This window comes from Dipodomys ordii, unplaced genomic scaffold (assembly GCF_000151885.1).
Source record: "Dipodomys ordii isolate 6190 unplaced genomic scaffold, Dord_2.0 Scaffold75, whole genome shotgun sequence".
In the NCBI taxonomy this organism is placed as follows: domain Eukaryota; kingdom Metazoa; phylum Chordata; class Mammalia; order Rodentia; family Heteromyidae; genus Dipodomys; species Dipodomys ordii.
The window spans coordinates 1,616,952-1,632,132 of record NW_012267291.1 but is presented as its reverse complement, the minus strand read 5'-3'; the positions used below and the strand labels follow the sequence as shown (position 1 = coordinate 1,632,132).

The 15,181-nt window shown below is 42.6% G+C and overlaps 1 protein-coding gene across 1 annotated transcript in view; it reads left to right on the top strand.

Moving 5' to 3' along the window:
- Positions 1-14,831, top strand: part of Rab22a (RAB22A, member RAS oncogene family) — a 56,713-nt gene extending 41,882 nt beyond the window's left edge. The window contains exons 4-7 of the mRNA XM_013024289.1: positions 2,557-2,628; positions 2,714-2,820; positions 3,388-3,497; positions 12,003-14,831. Of these exons, the coding sequence (XP_012879743.1) occupies positions 2,557-2,628; positions 2,714-2,820; positions 3,388-3,497; positions 12,003-12,100 (387 nt within the window). The 3' untranslated portion in view covers positions 12,101-14,831. The remainder of the gene's footprint in view (positions 1-2,556; positions 2,629-2,713; positions 2,821-3,387; positions 3,498-12,002) is intronic.
- The last annotated feature ends 350 nt before the right edge of the window (positions 14,832-15,181 follow it).

Genomic DNA, 15,181 nt, shown 5'->3' with positions numbered 1-15,181 from the left:
CCTATAAAAGCAGCTGGACATTTAGTGCAAATATTACAAGAGTGAACTGTACGGTAGAGTAGATGTACATTTTAAATATTTCATAACAACAGCAGAGACTAGGATAAAAGGAATTTGACTTTTACTTGATTCTGACATTTTACATGAAAACTCTTAAAAGTAATACAAGAGGCAAGTGCTGGTAGCTCATACCTATACTTCTAGCCACTCAGGAAGCTGAGATCTGAGGATCATGGTTCTAAGCCAGCCTGGGCAGCAAAGTCCGCCGTGAGACTTATCTCCAGTAAACCACCAGAAAACCGGAAGTGGCACTGTGGATCAAGTGGTAGAGCGCTTGCTAGCCTTGAACTGAAGAGCTCAGGGACAACCCCACGCCCAGAATTCAAGCCCCACTACCGACCCAAAAAAAAGAATAATAATACAAGAAAGCATAGCTTAAAAAACTAATAAAAGAATTAATGTATTAAAAATTGAGTTCTAAAAAGTATCCAATCAATGGAAAAGAGAAGATGAATAGAAACGTTAAAAGTAAATGGTCACCTACACCCAGACACATCAGATAAGAACATAAAATGTAAAGGAACTGAGATTTAAAGGGCAGAGGTGGTCAGGTTGTACCAGATTGTAGGACCCAGCTACATGATCTCTAACCATTCAAAGAAGCTGATGGCTCGCTCTTGTAATCTTAGCAATAGCTAGATCTCAGGAGGCAGAGATCTGAGGGTTGCAGTTTGAAGCCAGCCTGGGCAGATAAACCTTGAGACTAATCTCCAGTTAACTAGCAAAAAGCCCGATGTGGATGACGTATGGCTGAAGTTGTGAGATGCCAGCTGTAAGGGAAAGATGCTGAGTGAGAGCACAAGGCCTTGAGTTAAGTGTGTGTATGGGCACACACACACAAGGTAGTTGGAAGTAAGAGCATGGAAATGAGTATTCTGTGCAAATCATAAGCAAAAAAGAAAGTTGTAGTGGCCATGTTCATCTCAATAAAAAGACAAAGTTAAAGAGTGACACAGTAAGCAGGATGTTGGAGAACCTGTGCTAATGGGAATGTCCATCCTCTGGAGAACATTTGTCGATTTATCAGACTGTACAGCTTAAGATCTCTGCTTTTCTTAATGGAACGTTTACCTTAGAAAAAAACAAAAACTGCACAATCCTATAAAAGACATTGCTATCAGAAGTAAATCAAAGATGGGGGCAGTGGCTTACCTTGGTGCCCCACTCTGTGCTCCTGCCCCATTCCTTGTAGGCTGTGGAAGCCAAGCCAACATCTTACCGTCTTTTTCTTTTTTCTTTTTTTGCCAGTCCTGGTACTTAAACTCAGGGCCTGGGCACTGTCCCTGAGCTTTTGCTGAAGGCTAGCACTCTACCACGTGAGCCACAGTGCCACTTCGGGCTTTTTCTGTGTATGTGGTGCTGAGGAATCGAACCCAGGGCTTCATGAACGCAAGGCAAGCGCTCTACCGCTGAGCCACCTTCACAGCCCAAATTTTTAACTTAATGATATCATCACATGATTGTAGTGCTTGAAGTTCTTTGTTTGTTTATTTTCTCTCCAAACTTGATATTGGAATTTAGCAGGCTTTTGCCCAGGGACAGATGTTTCTCTCACAGAGATGACTAAATTTCTGCACATGGACACCTGGGTCTGACATTCAGCCTGGCCTCACGCATACGTTCTCATTCATTCATTCACCAGTTCTTGATCACTTGCTGTGCACACCTAGCATGAAATTTTAAAGGCCAAAGTTTATAGACTGGTAAGGCATTGATAAGAAGTTACAAGGCCAAACTGTATATGTGGATTCTGCGCATGTACCACACGCTCCTTTTTAAAGATGGCTCCTGCCTTTATATGGGGTGAGCTACTACCCATGGAGAGGCTCTGTTAATGGGTAAACTTGGCTTTAAATGTTGACAACCCATTCTGTGTGACATATGCCCAGGAACCAAGATTTTTCTTTTCTATTCCATCATTGCATGTGAAGAGGAGGGTTACAGAAGCTGCACAAGCTCATGGAGCAAAATGAGACCTCACCTTAGGAACTTCATGAGATATCCAAAAATCAAGCTACACTCATTCAAACAGTGAATTTAACTGTGTACTTAGGCCAAGGACAGCTGTCATCTGGATTGCAGGATGACCTCTGACACCCCAATGCAGCCACTTCTCTAGAGAACTGTCTACCACATTATTTTTTATCTCCCTCATAGTTTGAGAACCCAGAGTTTAAAGGACTATTGAACAAATGAATTTGGGAATTACAACACTAAGTTCAATTAAAAAGCCTTTTAGCTGAAACAATTGCTTATAGCACCATACTTAACTCCTATAAAACTGTACTCGAAACTATCTTCTGAGAGATATTTTGGTGTTGCATTAGAAGTTTTTGCCTCTTGTAATTAAGGGTTCATTTTCTTTAAAGCATTATGTCATCTTCTGTGGCTTAAGAGAAATATTACCTTTTGTGTGGGGATAATGGGCTTAAAAGTCTAGTCAAAGAACATGTTTAACTAATATCCCCAATTCTGTTGTTTATTTTCCCTCTGCAGTTCCGAGCCTTGGCACCAATGTACTACCGAGGGTCAGCTGCGGCTGTTATCGTTTATGACATCACAAAAGAAGTAAGACTTTAGCTCTGTTTTGCTTAGATGCCTTTGGACACTCTTAGTCGATCAGGTCTCCACTCATCCTCCCTTTTTATTACAGGAGACGTTTTCAACATTAAAGAACTGGGTGAAAGAGCTCCGACAGCATGGCCCACCTAATATTGTAGTTGCCATTGCAGGAAATAAGTGTGATCTTATCGATGTCAGGTGAGTTATTACAGCAAGATTACCATGCCGATTATGTGTTCCTTCTCTTAATGAGCAATATCCAGTGTATGAATCTGGCTTCTGTTTTATCTGTGACATTGAAAAATTCCTTTTGTTATGTGGTTGGAGTCCTGAAGTTTCAAGCTAAAATTAAGACTTCAGGCATTTGAAACTAATTATATTATGTAAAGAGACAGGTATGTAATTTACTTACACATGGGTCACCTCACACTTGACACTGTCTAAGATCAGTACCACCACCACCACCCCCCCCAAGCTCCTGTAATACTGAGTTACAGCACACAGAAAGGAGGTTATTGATCATTCCCAAAACAAGGGCTTTTGGAGGAATGAGGTAGAGATTAGGAGGCTGGCCATTCCCCAACATCCCATTGCATTCTTTGTTGTTTAAACAACAGAAGTGGCCTAATTGGAAGAAAAACCATGTGTCCGGGCTCATCCCCCAAAGGACGTCCTTTGACATCCACTGGCTAACCTCTGGGCAGAAGGGGATGACATTGAGATCTTAATGTTCAGAATTTCTGATTTGCACTTGTTGCCTTCCAGAGAAGTCATGGAGAGAGATGCCAAGGACTACGCTGATTCCATTCATGCAATTTTTGTAGAGACCAGCGCAAAAAATGCGATAAACATAAATGAACTCTTTATAGAAATTAGTGAGTATCTCTGTGCCTCTTGGGTTTCCTCTGTGTAGAGCAATTCCAGACAGAATTCTCTTCCTTGTAGACTTTTTCCTTTCCTTGAATCTTCCAGTCTCTGACGCCATCCTCGGTGAAGTGAGACTTCAAAGAGGAATGGCTGGCTTCCCTGTCATTGCTGTCACTGCTGCCTGATGACTGTCGCTCTTCTGTAAAGAATGTCCCTGTGGAATAAATAACTCACAGGGCACTGAGGTCAGAGAAGCCGGCATCTCTCATCCTCTCTACTTAAATGAGTTTCAATTAACCAACCAAAGTCATCAAAAACAAACAAAATAAATAAAGGGAAATGAAATGCTGGTGTAATTTCAATGTGGGACACCTTCAAAAATTAGTACCAAGCAAGACAAAAGGTTGGAGGGTCTCTCTCCCAATTGCCAGCCCTTTGTAATGTGTTACTATGATGACGGTGGATGAGAGAGGCACTGCGGGCCTTTGGATCCTCTTACAGATTATATCTGTGTTTATTTGTTTCATTCAAATTCATCAAAATATTTATTGGGAACTGTTCCAGACTCGGGGGGGGGGGGCAGAGAGAGATAGCATGAAGAAGATAGACACAGCCCTTGCTCTCTCAGAACACACAGGGGAGACAGGCGTAAACATCAAATAAGAAGGATCACTTCAGATAATAACAAGAGATGCAAAGAACATAATGACAGTGGGTGGAATGAGAGCCGGCCTTCAAGTGGTCAGGGAAGTCCTCTGAAGAAGCAGGATTGGAACTGAGACCCTTGAGGCAGACCCTACAGAGGTGGGCTGGGATTGGGGGTTCCCTTAAGACACATCCTTTGAGCTGGGCACCATGGCTCATGCCTGTAATCATAACTACTCAGGAGGCTGAAATCTGATGTTTATGGTTTATGGTTTGAAGTCAGTCCAGGGAACATCTGTGAGACTCTGACCTTCAATTAAACTCCAAAAAGCTGGAAGTGGCAGTGTGGCTCAACTGATGGAGCACTAGCTTTTAGCAAAAAGGCTCAGGGACAGTGCCCAGGCCTTGAGTTCCAGACAGACAGACACACACACGCACACACTGTGATTGAGATCTAAGATAGCTGAAGCAGAAAGGTCCCTTCATCTTTGTGAAGAGGAATGATCATGAACTTCAGTGCCCACCAGAGCCAAGCATAGACTGCCCCAGTGGAGTAGGCCTGGCAAAAAGCCCTGGGAGTTGAGATCATCTTGAGCAGCTGGGATGCTGATAGAGTGTAGGCTTCCAGTTGCCCTGTTGCTGAGGTTGTTTCTAGTTTTTGTTTTGTATACATGTGTGTACCACCTCTATCCACTCATCTGTTGTTGGGCTCCTCAACTGATGCCATTATTTGAAAGCCTGGTTGGATAGCATGCAGCAGGGGCAGTGTCTTAACCGTATGCGTGTTGTCAAGCCCAGCAGTCTCTTCTATCCTTGTCTAGGGGATTGCTAGTTTTCTCTCCTTCCTTACGACACTAAATCCAATTTGTTTCCATTGACAGGGAGTCTCAAGGACTTTCCCTGCTCAGACTGTCCTGGAATATGATCTGCCCAACCTTAGCCTCCAATACAGCAGACAGGACAAGTATACCCCAGTGAGCCTAGCTGTTTGTAAAGTACTCTTGTGTATGCCCAGGCTGCCTTTACCCTGTGACCCTCCCTGATTTCAACCTCCCAAGTAAGATTATAGGTGTGAGCCACCAGCACCTGGCTTAGGTCTAGATTCTATGTTGCCATTATGATTTAGCTATTAATCCTTTTCAAGAGTCCTTTGCAGGCACATTTGGTGATCAGTGGTCTGCTGGTGACACTTTCAAAGAGGCCCCTTGGCTAGAAGGCTGGAAAACATAATGTTCATTGCTGCCCTAGATGTAAATAGTAGGTATGTCCTTAAAAAGCTGCATAGGATGACTTGGGAGTTTTTAACGTTCTGGCTAGTATCTGCTTGTGTGGTGTTGGATGCTAAAACTACTGCTATTTTTTAAATATAAAGATAGAGGACTATGCCAATAATGAAAATTGTCCTTTGAATTTTTCCCTCTTCTAGTGGTCCTACGGGGGTGAATTCAGGGCCCCAAACTTGTTAGACAAGAGCTCTTCCACTTGAGGTAGTCTTTTATATGTTGGTTATTTTTTAGATAGTCTCACTTTAGCGCCTGCTACTTCACTGTTCATTAAAATGGAGTCTCAGGAATTTTTTTTTCTTTCTGGCAATTGTGGGGCTTGACCGCTGGGCCTGGGCACAGCCCCTCAGCTCTTGAGCTCAAACCAAGCACTCTACCATTTGAGCCACAGTGCCACTTCTGGTTTTCTAGTGTTTTTTTGGAGATCAGAGTCTCACAGACTTTCCTGCTTGGGCTGGCTTTGAACCATGATCCTCAGATCTCAGCCTCCTGAGTAGCTAGGATTAAAGACATGAGCCACCGGCACTTAGCTAGGAATTTTTTAACTTATTTTTTTTTTACTTAAAAACAATTTTATCATTATTAAAGTTGTACAGAGGGGTTATCATTTCATAAATTAGGTAATGAGAATTATTTTTTGGACACTGTCACACCTTCCTTCACTGTCCCCCCAGTTTGCCTCTCCTTTCCCTGCCCACAAGTTGCAGTTTATTTTCCATACAGTGTATATTGACTATCATGACTGCATTTGTTCACCCACCCTTCTCCCTTCCTGTGCTCCCTAAAAAGCCAAAAAGGAAAAAAAAAATCTGAGGATCTTGATTTGAAGGCAGCCCAGGCAGAAAAGTCCTGGTGAGACTTTTATCTCCAATTAATCATTCAAAAACCAGAAGTGATGCTATAGCTCAAAATGGTAGAGTACTAACCTTGAGCAAAGGTACTCAGAGACAGCACCCAGGCCCTGAGTTCAAGCCCCATGACAGACAAAAGAAAAAGGAAAAAAACACACAAACTGCACCACCACCAACATAAGTAACCCGTGTTTTCATTTCCTGGAATTCATTTTGATAAATAGTATGGAAATTACACCTTTAGGTTTCTCCCCTCTTGGTATCCTCCTTTGGTCTGATTCTTTGTGTCTGATTGTCTAGAGTCCTATATAAATTACATCCTGTTAATATTTTAGATCCAGTGTCCACATAGGAGAGAAAATGTACACTATTTCTTTCTTTGAGCTTAGCTTATCTCACTTAACATGATTTGTTCTAGGTCCATCCATTTCCCTGCAAATGACATAATCTTATTCTTCCTAATGGATGAGTAAAATTCCTGTGTGTGGGTGTGTGTGTCTGTGTCTGTGTGTGTCTGTGTCTGTGTGTATGTATACATTTATGTAAACAGCATCTGGGCTGTTTCTATAATTTGGATATTGTGAATAGTGCAGCAGTGAACATGAACATACAGGTGTCTTTATGGTATCCTGACTTGTACCATTCTGGGTAGATACCCAAGAGTGGAAGATCTATGTTTAGTTTTTGAAGAACCTTCAAATCACCTTTCCAAAGTGGTTGTACTAGTTTACATTACCACCCCATATCCCTGTCAGTATTGTTGTCCAATTCTTGATGTTGACCAGTCTAACTTGGGCGAGATGGAATCTCAAAGTTGCTTTGATTTGCATTTTTCTTTATGGCCAGGGATGTTGAGCATTTCCTCATGTGTTTATTTGCCATTCTTCTAAGATGTCTCTCTTAAGCTCCTTTGCCCATTTATTGATTGATTTATTAGTTTTGGGAGGGTATTAATTTGGGGGGCTCCTTGTATATTTTGGATATTATGTTTTGTTAGATGTTTTGCTGGTAAAGATTTTCTCCCAGTCTGTCGTCTGTCTTTCTAGTTTAGTAACTCTGTCTTTCACTGTATAGTAATTTTATTCTGATGTGCTCCTATTTGTCAAATCTGTGCCCCAAGTCTGGGGAATGTTTATGCTAAGACTAATCTCAAGCCAGGATTCCTCAATCTCTACCTTCAAGTAGCTATTAGTACAGATGAGCCCCCTGCCCAGCTTCAGCAGGAATAATTTTTTTTTTGTAAAGGTGATGTACAGAGGGGTTACAGTTACAGAAGTACGGTAATGAGTACATTTCTATTCAGTGTTATCCTCTCCCTCATTTTCTCCTGCTTTCCCTTCCCCAGGAAAATGTTTATGTAAAAACTAGTGTTACACCCATGTGCCAGTGGCTCATGCCTGTAATCCTAGCAACTCAGAAGGCTGAGATGTAAGGATCACGGTTCAAAGTCAGCCCGGACTGGAAAGTCCGTGAGACTCTTATCTCCAATGAACCACCAGAATACTGGAAGTGGTACTGTGGCTTAAGTGGTAGGGTGCTTGCTTTGAGCTGAAGAGCTGAGGGGCAGCGCCCAGGCCCAGAATTCAAGTCACATGAACAACAAAAAAAAAATTAATATGACAAGCAGTGCAGGTCAGTGTTAGAGCGCCTGGCTGCCCTGCTCAAGGAGCTCGTTTTAACTGCACCAACTAAGTATATGTCCATAGTCTTTAAAAATCAGCATGGAAGTTTTGCTTATCCCCCAGGTGTTGTCATATAGTGTAAGCACAGTACCTGTGACACTGACTGTGTGGAAGTATAATATACACACAGAAAAGTGTGTAGTATTCAGCAAGTTGTCACAAAATAGAACCTGTGCTTGGCCCCCAGGGTGAAACATAGCTACTCCTACCCTAGGGTAGCCCTGTTCTATGTGCTGACTATTCAGATTTAGGTTACATATATTTTAGTTTACATATATTTTGTATTTTGTATCTTTTTTGGGGGGTGGGGACCCGACGGTCATGGGGCCTGAACTCTGGGCCTGGGTGCTGTCCCTGAGCTCTTCAGCTCAAGGCTAGCGCTCTACCACTTGAGCCACAGCACCACTTGTGGCTTTTTTCTTTTTGCTTATGTGGTGCTGAAGAATCGAACCCAGGGCCTCAGGTATGCAAGGCAAGCGCTCTACCACTGAGCCACCTTCCCAGCCCAATATTTGGTATTTTTTTAAGCATACTCTTGTATCTGGCTTCTTTTGAGACAGAGACAGAGAGAGAGAGAATGTGTGTGGGGGGGATACTGGGGCTTGATCTCAGGGATTGGGTGCTGTCCATGAGTTTTTTTTTTCCTTGAGCCTGCTATTCTATCACTTGAGCCACAGATCCATTTCTAGCTTTTTGGTGATTAATTGCAAATAAGTTTCATGGTCTCCTGCCTTGGCTGTCTTCAAACCACAATCCTCAGATCTCAGCCTCCTGAGTAACCAGGTTTACAGGCGTGAGCCACCAATACCTGGCTTCTTACTTCATTTTATATTCCACCTTTAGATCATCTGTATCATTGCACTAGCTGTAAAATGTCCTTTTTCATGGCTGGCATGTGTTAATGCCAAGCTCAGGGCTGGGAAGGCAAAAGCAGGGATTACCCATAGTGTGATTATCATTCTGCTATGGCGGCATTGGAATAGTTATTTCCAATTTGGAGCTATTACAAATGGAACTGTTCTAAACATTCTAGGCATATCCTTTGGTGAACATCTGTGCACCGTTTGGTTAGATATCTTTATACCCAAAAGAAGAATTGCCTGGGCATTGGATTTGCATGTGTTCAGCATGGCTAACAGCCTGTTTGCAAACTGCAGGTTGTATACCTGACACCACAGCACTGGATAAGATTCCATCCCTCTCTGTCTGTGTTTCCATGACAGTGATAAATTGAGCACCTGCCCAGAGACTTACATACACCTGTGTAATGTCTGATTCTTTTTAGGAAGGTACTGTTAAGTCTTTGGCCTATTTTTCTATTGGGCTACCAGTGTTTTTTGTGTTATTTGTACTTTATTTTAGATATATTTTTGTTTAACTGTATATTGCAAATATTTCTTGATAGTTTGACTTTCATAATTTAATCAATCCTTGGATGAACTGAATTTATTTATTTATTTTTGTGGTGCAAGTACTTGATCTCAGGGCCTGGGCACTGTCCCTTGAGCCGCTTTTGCTTAAGACTAGCACTCTGCCACTTGAGTCACAACACTACTTTCAGCCTTTCTGTGTATGAGTACTAAGAAATCAAACCCAGGGCTTCATGCATGCTAGGCAAGCACCCTACCACTAAGCCACCTTCCCAGCCCTGAACTGAATTTCTTAGCGCTAATTGAATACAGTTTGTCCTTATTATCCTTTATGGTCAACATAAATGCTTAAGAAACATTTCAAAGATGTTACCTTTTTCTGAAAATATTAGTTCTAAAAAAATTATGTCACATTTCACAGTTGTCTCTGTGATGCCAGCTGTTTTCCAGTTTCCATTTAGGGAGAAAACATGACAAGAAGCTTCAATAAGGCTTCAGTATGTTTGTAATTTATTCACAGCAGTGTGTTAAGAGCATTTGAAAAGTTGTAGAACACTTTCTAGTTGGTATGGAAACCATAGTATAGCCACTCACCAGTAGCTTACATCTGCAGTTGTAGCTACTCAGGAGTATAAGACTAAGGATCACAGCTCAAATCTACCAGGCAGTAAAGTCCACAAGATTATCTCCAGTTAACTGCCAAAAAGTCAGAAATGGAGCTGTGGCTTAAATGGTAGAGTGCTTGCCTTGAGCACAAAAGCTCAAAGACAGTTCCCCAAGACCAGCACACACGTGCACGTGTGCACACTAGCCTCCCAGGTCACAGACTGCCCAAAACAGTGGACGTTCAAGACTTGGCAGCCAAGGAGCTGAAAACTGTCAGGAAACATATCCATTCTTCCCATGTTTACAGCTACTGTGCTGAGTAGATCCTGGCCCTTACAAGGCCCTGGTATCTGATGGGACAGGCACGTGTGCTTCCTGTATGGCTCTTGTTAGACACCTGTGCTTGTCTGCCTATGTTGATAAATTTATATGGCCCACTAATGATTTTATAAATATCTATATGGGCTTTGGTAGTAAAAAGATTTCCCAACCTTGATACAAATACGTTTTAACATGAGCCAGATGTCAGTGGCTCACATCTGTAATCCTAGCTACTCAGTAGGCTGAGATCTGAGAATTACAGTTTGAAACTGGCCTGAGCATATAAATCTGAGACTCTTACCTCCAGTTAACCAGCAAAAAGCTGGAAGTAGAGGCATGATTCAGTGGTAGTGTACCACCTTTGAGAAGAAAAAAAAAGCGAAGTAAGAGCACAAAGCCCTGAGTTCAAGCCCCAGTACTGGCCCCAAAACAAATGTGTGATAGTCCTTCTAGAGTCCTGATGGATCTTAGTGTGAGGTGTTAGAGTTGGGAAGTGGAGAGGGGCATCCGGAAGCCTTTGTACAAGACGTGACCCTGGAGTTATTAACCAGGAAGGTGGATGGGTGATTGAAGATTTCTCTCAAAATTGACATCATGCTTCACAGAGCAGTAAAGTGAAGCCTGCTCATTCTCATGCATTGTTGGTGACGCACTCTCTTCAGAGAGCAATTTGGCAGCATCTGTAAAAATTTAAATTGCACATCCCTCTTGCATTTGTGCTAGGTAGACACCAGGAGTACAGAATGTGTTAGACAGATGCCTGGGGGCCGAATAGTGTGGCCTGGCACCTCCTCTCTCTTCACCTCCTCTCTCCTCACCTCTACTCTCTTCACCTCTCCTACACCCTCATCATTGTGAATAGCATGGCAGCTTTGTGCATAAACTCAGTATTCTTCAGGAGACGGACAGGTAGACAAATGCTGGCGCGCATTGTGAAGCTGGCAGAGCAGCAGCAGCTCCTCACTGGTAGAAGAATCCCCATAGTGTATCAGGTGGGAGCCCGGTGGCAGCAAGGGAGCAGGGCATCTGTTTGCTTCTACCTGTGCAGCCCAAGATTGAGCTTGGATGGCTGGATGTATTGTGGGGGTGCATCAGGAAGACATGTGCTAGGTCTGGGTGTGCGTGTACTGATGGGATCCTTTAAAGGGAATGTGTTTGCTACATAAAACCAAGTGTCTTCAATATGTAATTGTTTGAATTAAAAGTGCTTGCTAATTGCTGTGTGGTATCCCTTGTTTGGATCCTAAAACAAATAGGACATTAGTGCACTGGCTGTCTTGCACACATGCACTAAAACCGGAACGATACAGAGGAGATTAACATGACCCCTGAGCAAATTAGAAGAAAGAATGACAGGGAAGGACAGAGAGAAAGAGAAAGAGAGAAGACATGAGTAGATAAACTGGTGAAACCTAAGGGAGGAAAAGGAAAGAGAGAAAAAAGACATGAGTGGAAAAACTGACACCTAAAAAGAGTCTGGTGTTCCTGGTGGCTGATGATGTTGACTTCTTGGTTCTGACAAACATCTTGGACAGTGTAGGATGCCAACTTGCGGGGAAGTTGGATGAAGGTAGGTGTGCACTCTGTACCAGTCATCTTTGCAGTTTTCCTTTCCATTATAGTCGAGTGTTCGTTAAACTGCCTTGCTGTGATAAAACCTGCCAATTGTTATCAGCAAAATTATTGTGTCTGAAAGTGAGCAGATGTAAGAAGTTGGCACTCATTCTTTCCCCTCTCTCATCCTGGTTGGTGTAGGTCGAAGAATTCCGTCCACTGACGCCAACCCACCTTCTGGCGGCAAAGGCTTCAAACTCCGAAGACAAACGTCGGAGCCAAAGCGAAGCTGCTGCTGACAAGCCAGCCACACAGTAGGTAGTGGTGAGTGTTCGCAGGAGGGCTGGGCCTCGCTGCCCATGTCTACCTGGCACTCTTGAGTCATCTTTATGCAAAAGGACTTCGAGATTGACCGTTCCCTTCTCCCTTTGAAGACAGGTGTGGTGGCGTTTCCACATGTGACTTATAGTATGATAAGACCCTCTGATGTGCAAAGGGACCCTGGCGTCCTTGGCTTTTGACCTTGGTGAAGGGACATCTGGTTGTACGGATGACAGGATTCAATTGCTGGGTAGTTTTGTAATCAAGATATTATGTAACATTTGTAAAGGGAAAATTAGCACTTTTGTGGTTCTTGTTGGGGAACAAGCCTTTGTGAAGATTGTAATTTCCTTCGTTTCCATTGCCACTGTTAGAGGAAGTTGTCTCATTTAAAATGTGATAGGACAGTACAGGTGGGGGAGTGGCTATTGCTATTTGAAGCTGAAATGGATTATTTACAGGACCAATGGGAACAGCTTCTTACCCACCACATCAGGAAGCACTTTGGTTGTGGTTCTACCCAGTGGGTCAGCAGCCAGAGAGAGCAGCCTTGCCCACCTCACCCGGGGTTTGTGCTGACCCTGTCATGTATGGGTCACCATACATATTATTGGCACCTTCTAAAAGAAACTCATGATGGAGGTGCTGGTGGTAGAGAAGCGGCCTGGAGTACATTGAGCTATGCATCTTCTAAGCTGCCTAGCAGTGGTTTAAAAGGGAGAATGAGAAAAGAACATAGTGTAAATGCTGTCAGTTTCCTGTTTAACCCAAGTAAGTATTTTGGAGGGAAAGCAAGTATCTGTTGCTTAGCATATGTAAAGTTGTAGTCTGTATTTATGAGACCATTGCTTAAAGATGATAAATTATGTAAATACATTAATAAATTCTACATTTCATTCAACACTCCATTTAATCTTGCACCCAGTCTTGCGTATGCCCGCCCATCTTTCAGCCTGTCCACAGGAGACCCTGAAACACACTTATGTAGTTGAGAGGCATGGAACACTTAGCTTATCTTTCCAGCCTTCCCTGCCTCTCCCCCATCTCCTTCCCTGCGCATCCCATCTGGAAATGTTAATGAAGACATATGCCACCTTGACAAGCCTGACTAGTCCTTCCTAGCCGGAGGGGAAAGAATAAACTCCAAGCCTGGTCCTGGTCCTGGTGCTGAGCCTCTGGGCTTTTACAGAGACCTCAGCCCAACTGTTTTAAGAGTGCTCTCCTTGTTAACAATTTAGCTTGTCTTTCGTTTCCTTTATTTTCCCCTGCCTCTGTTAGTGGTTAACACTCTTTTCCCTCAGGGAGCCTAATGAGGTTTTTAATATAATCTAAAAATAAAGCACTGAAGAGAGGTTGGTGAAAATTTGTTCCTGGTCTAATTTGGCACCCTTCCAACCTGCGTATTGTAAGGGAAGGAAATTTACAAGATTAAATAGGAAATGAAGCAGCTTGAATTTCAAACTAAATTGTGTTTTCAGAGCTATCCTTGACTGAACAGTCCAAACTTTTAGAAATAAATGTTATTTTTTTGTAGCCCCTACTTGAAATGGATAGATTTTTAATGAAGAAATTATAACTGCAATTGAGTTTGGAAAAAAAAAAAAGACCTCTTTCCCAATTGTATATATGTAGCACCTGAAATTATTTTATTCATATTGAAACCATATAGACAGAATACAGTTAGTAAAAATTCTAACAATGTTTTGTGTGAAATTCATGCAGACTTCAGTCTTCCTAGCATCTTGATTCAAACAGTAAACATCTGGAAAATATTCCCACTGCGCTCCTTATACCCACCTGAAGGTGACTTGATTTGATTTTATATACCTTCACAGCCCCAGGGCATCCAGCGCTGCCCTAGTATATGCCAGCATTCTATTGCTGGTCCTCTTTTCTCCACAACAAAATTAAGAATGGGGGGGCTGCTTGCCTCATTCTAGAAAAAGCAACATTGGTTGCTGGGGAAAGAGTCTGTCCTATTTCACCAAAAAATGACACAACTCCATAACCTTTGTCAATAGATGCAGGTGATCAAGTTGCTTCTTGGTGCCCAGGTAAGCACGGTCTTGGGAATCTCGTCCCAGTGCCTCTAGCCCCACTGTGACGTTGCACTGCATTGGGCCCTGGGGCCACTCCATCAGGTCCTGACTGCTGGCGTCTGGCGTGTTTCTCACACTTCTGCCCATAGGACAGGTGACAAGGCACTGTGCTCCTGCATTTCTTGGACCTCTTCTCTTCTTCCACATTTCTTTTGGCCTACCACAGTAGATACCTACTTCAGACCCATAATCCAAACTCCATGAAATACAAAGGCACATATTTAAGTGAGGAGCAGTGCTTTGCTTTGAATACGTTTTGCACGAACCTAAGTAATGATCTCTAATATCAATTTTGTATTTTCTTTCTTAATGCTTAATGAGAAAAGGCTAGACTCCCAAGGAAATGAGACAAACCCCATCCATAAAAATCTTTTGGTTCCCTTATGACGCAGAACCATTTTTTAAAACTTTCAGGACTGAACAGAAAAGAAAAATCATTTATTAGCTGAAAGTGAATATTGATTCCTTTCTGAGAAATTGAAATAAGCTCTTTGCAGGTGTCCAATCCTAGAAACCATTGGTCTCTAGATCTCTCCTTTTACATAAGTGTTTTTCTGATTCTGTAATAACTAATTAACTATCATTTGGTGATTAAAAGAATATAAAGTAAGAGTATGATTAAGTGTCCTTCATGTTAAACTCTGTAAGAAGTGATTGGGAAGAAGTGCCTCCTGCAAGCCCTGCTGGCTCCCAGGGGATCTTGGTCACCTGCTTGGCAGCCCACCCCCACCCGCACCCACCCCCAGGCAAAGTTCTGGCACAAAGCTTTATCCCTTTGGAAATCGTGTGCACCCTTCTCCACTGACAGTGGCATCTGAAGTACCTGCCTCCTCTGTCATTTTTCTGGACACCCACGCAGGACTTATCTTCTCCTTTAAGTAGGCCATTGCCCTTCCTGATCTTTGCTATTGTCTTGGTTTTTCAAATACAAGAAATGAAAGAAAAATCACATTTTATTTC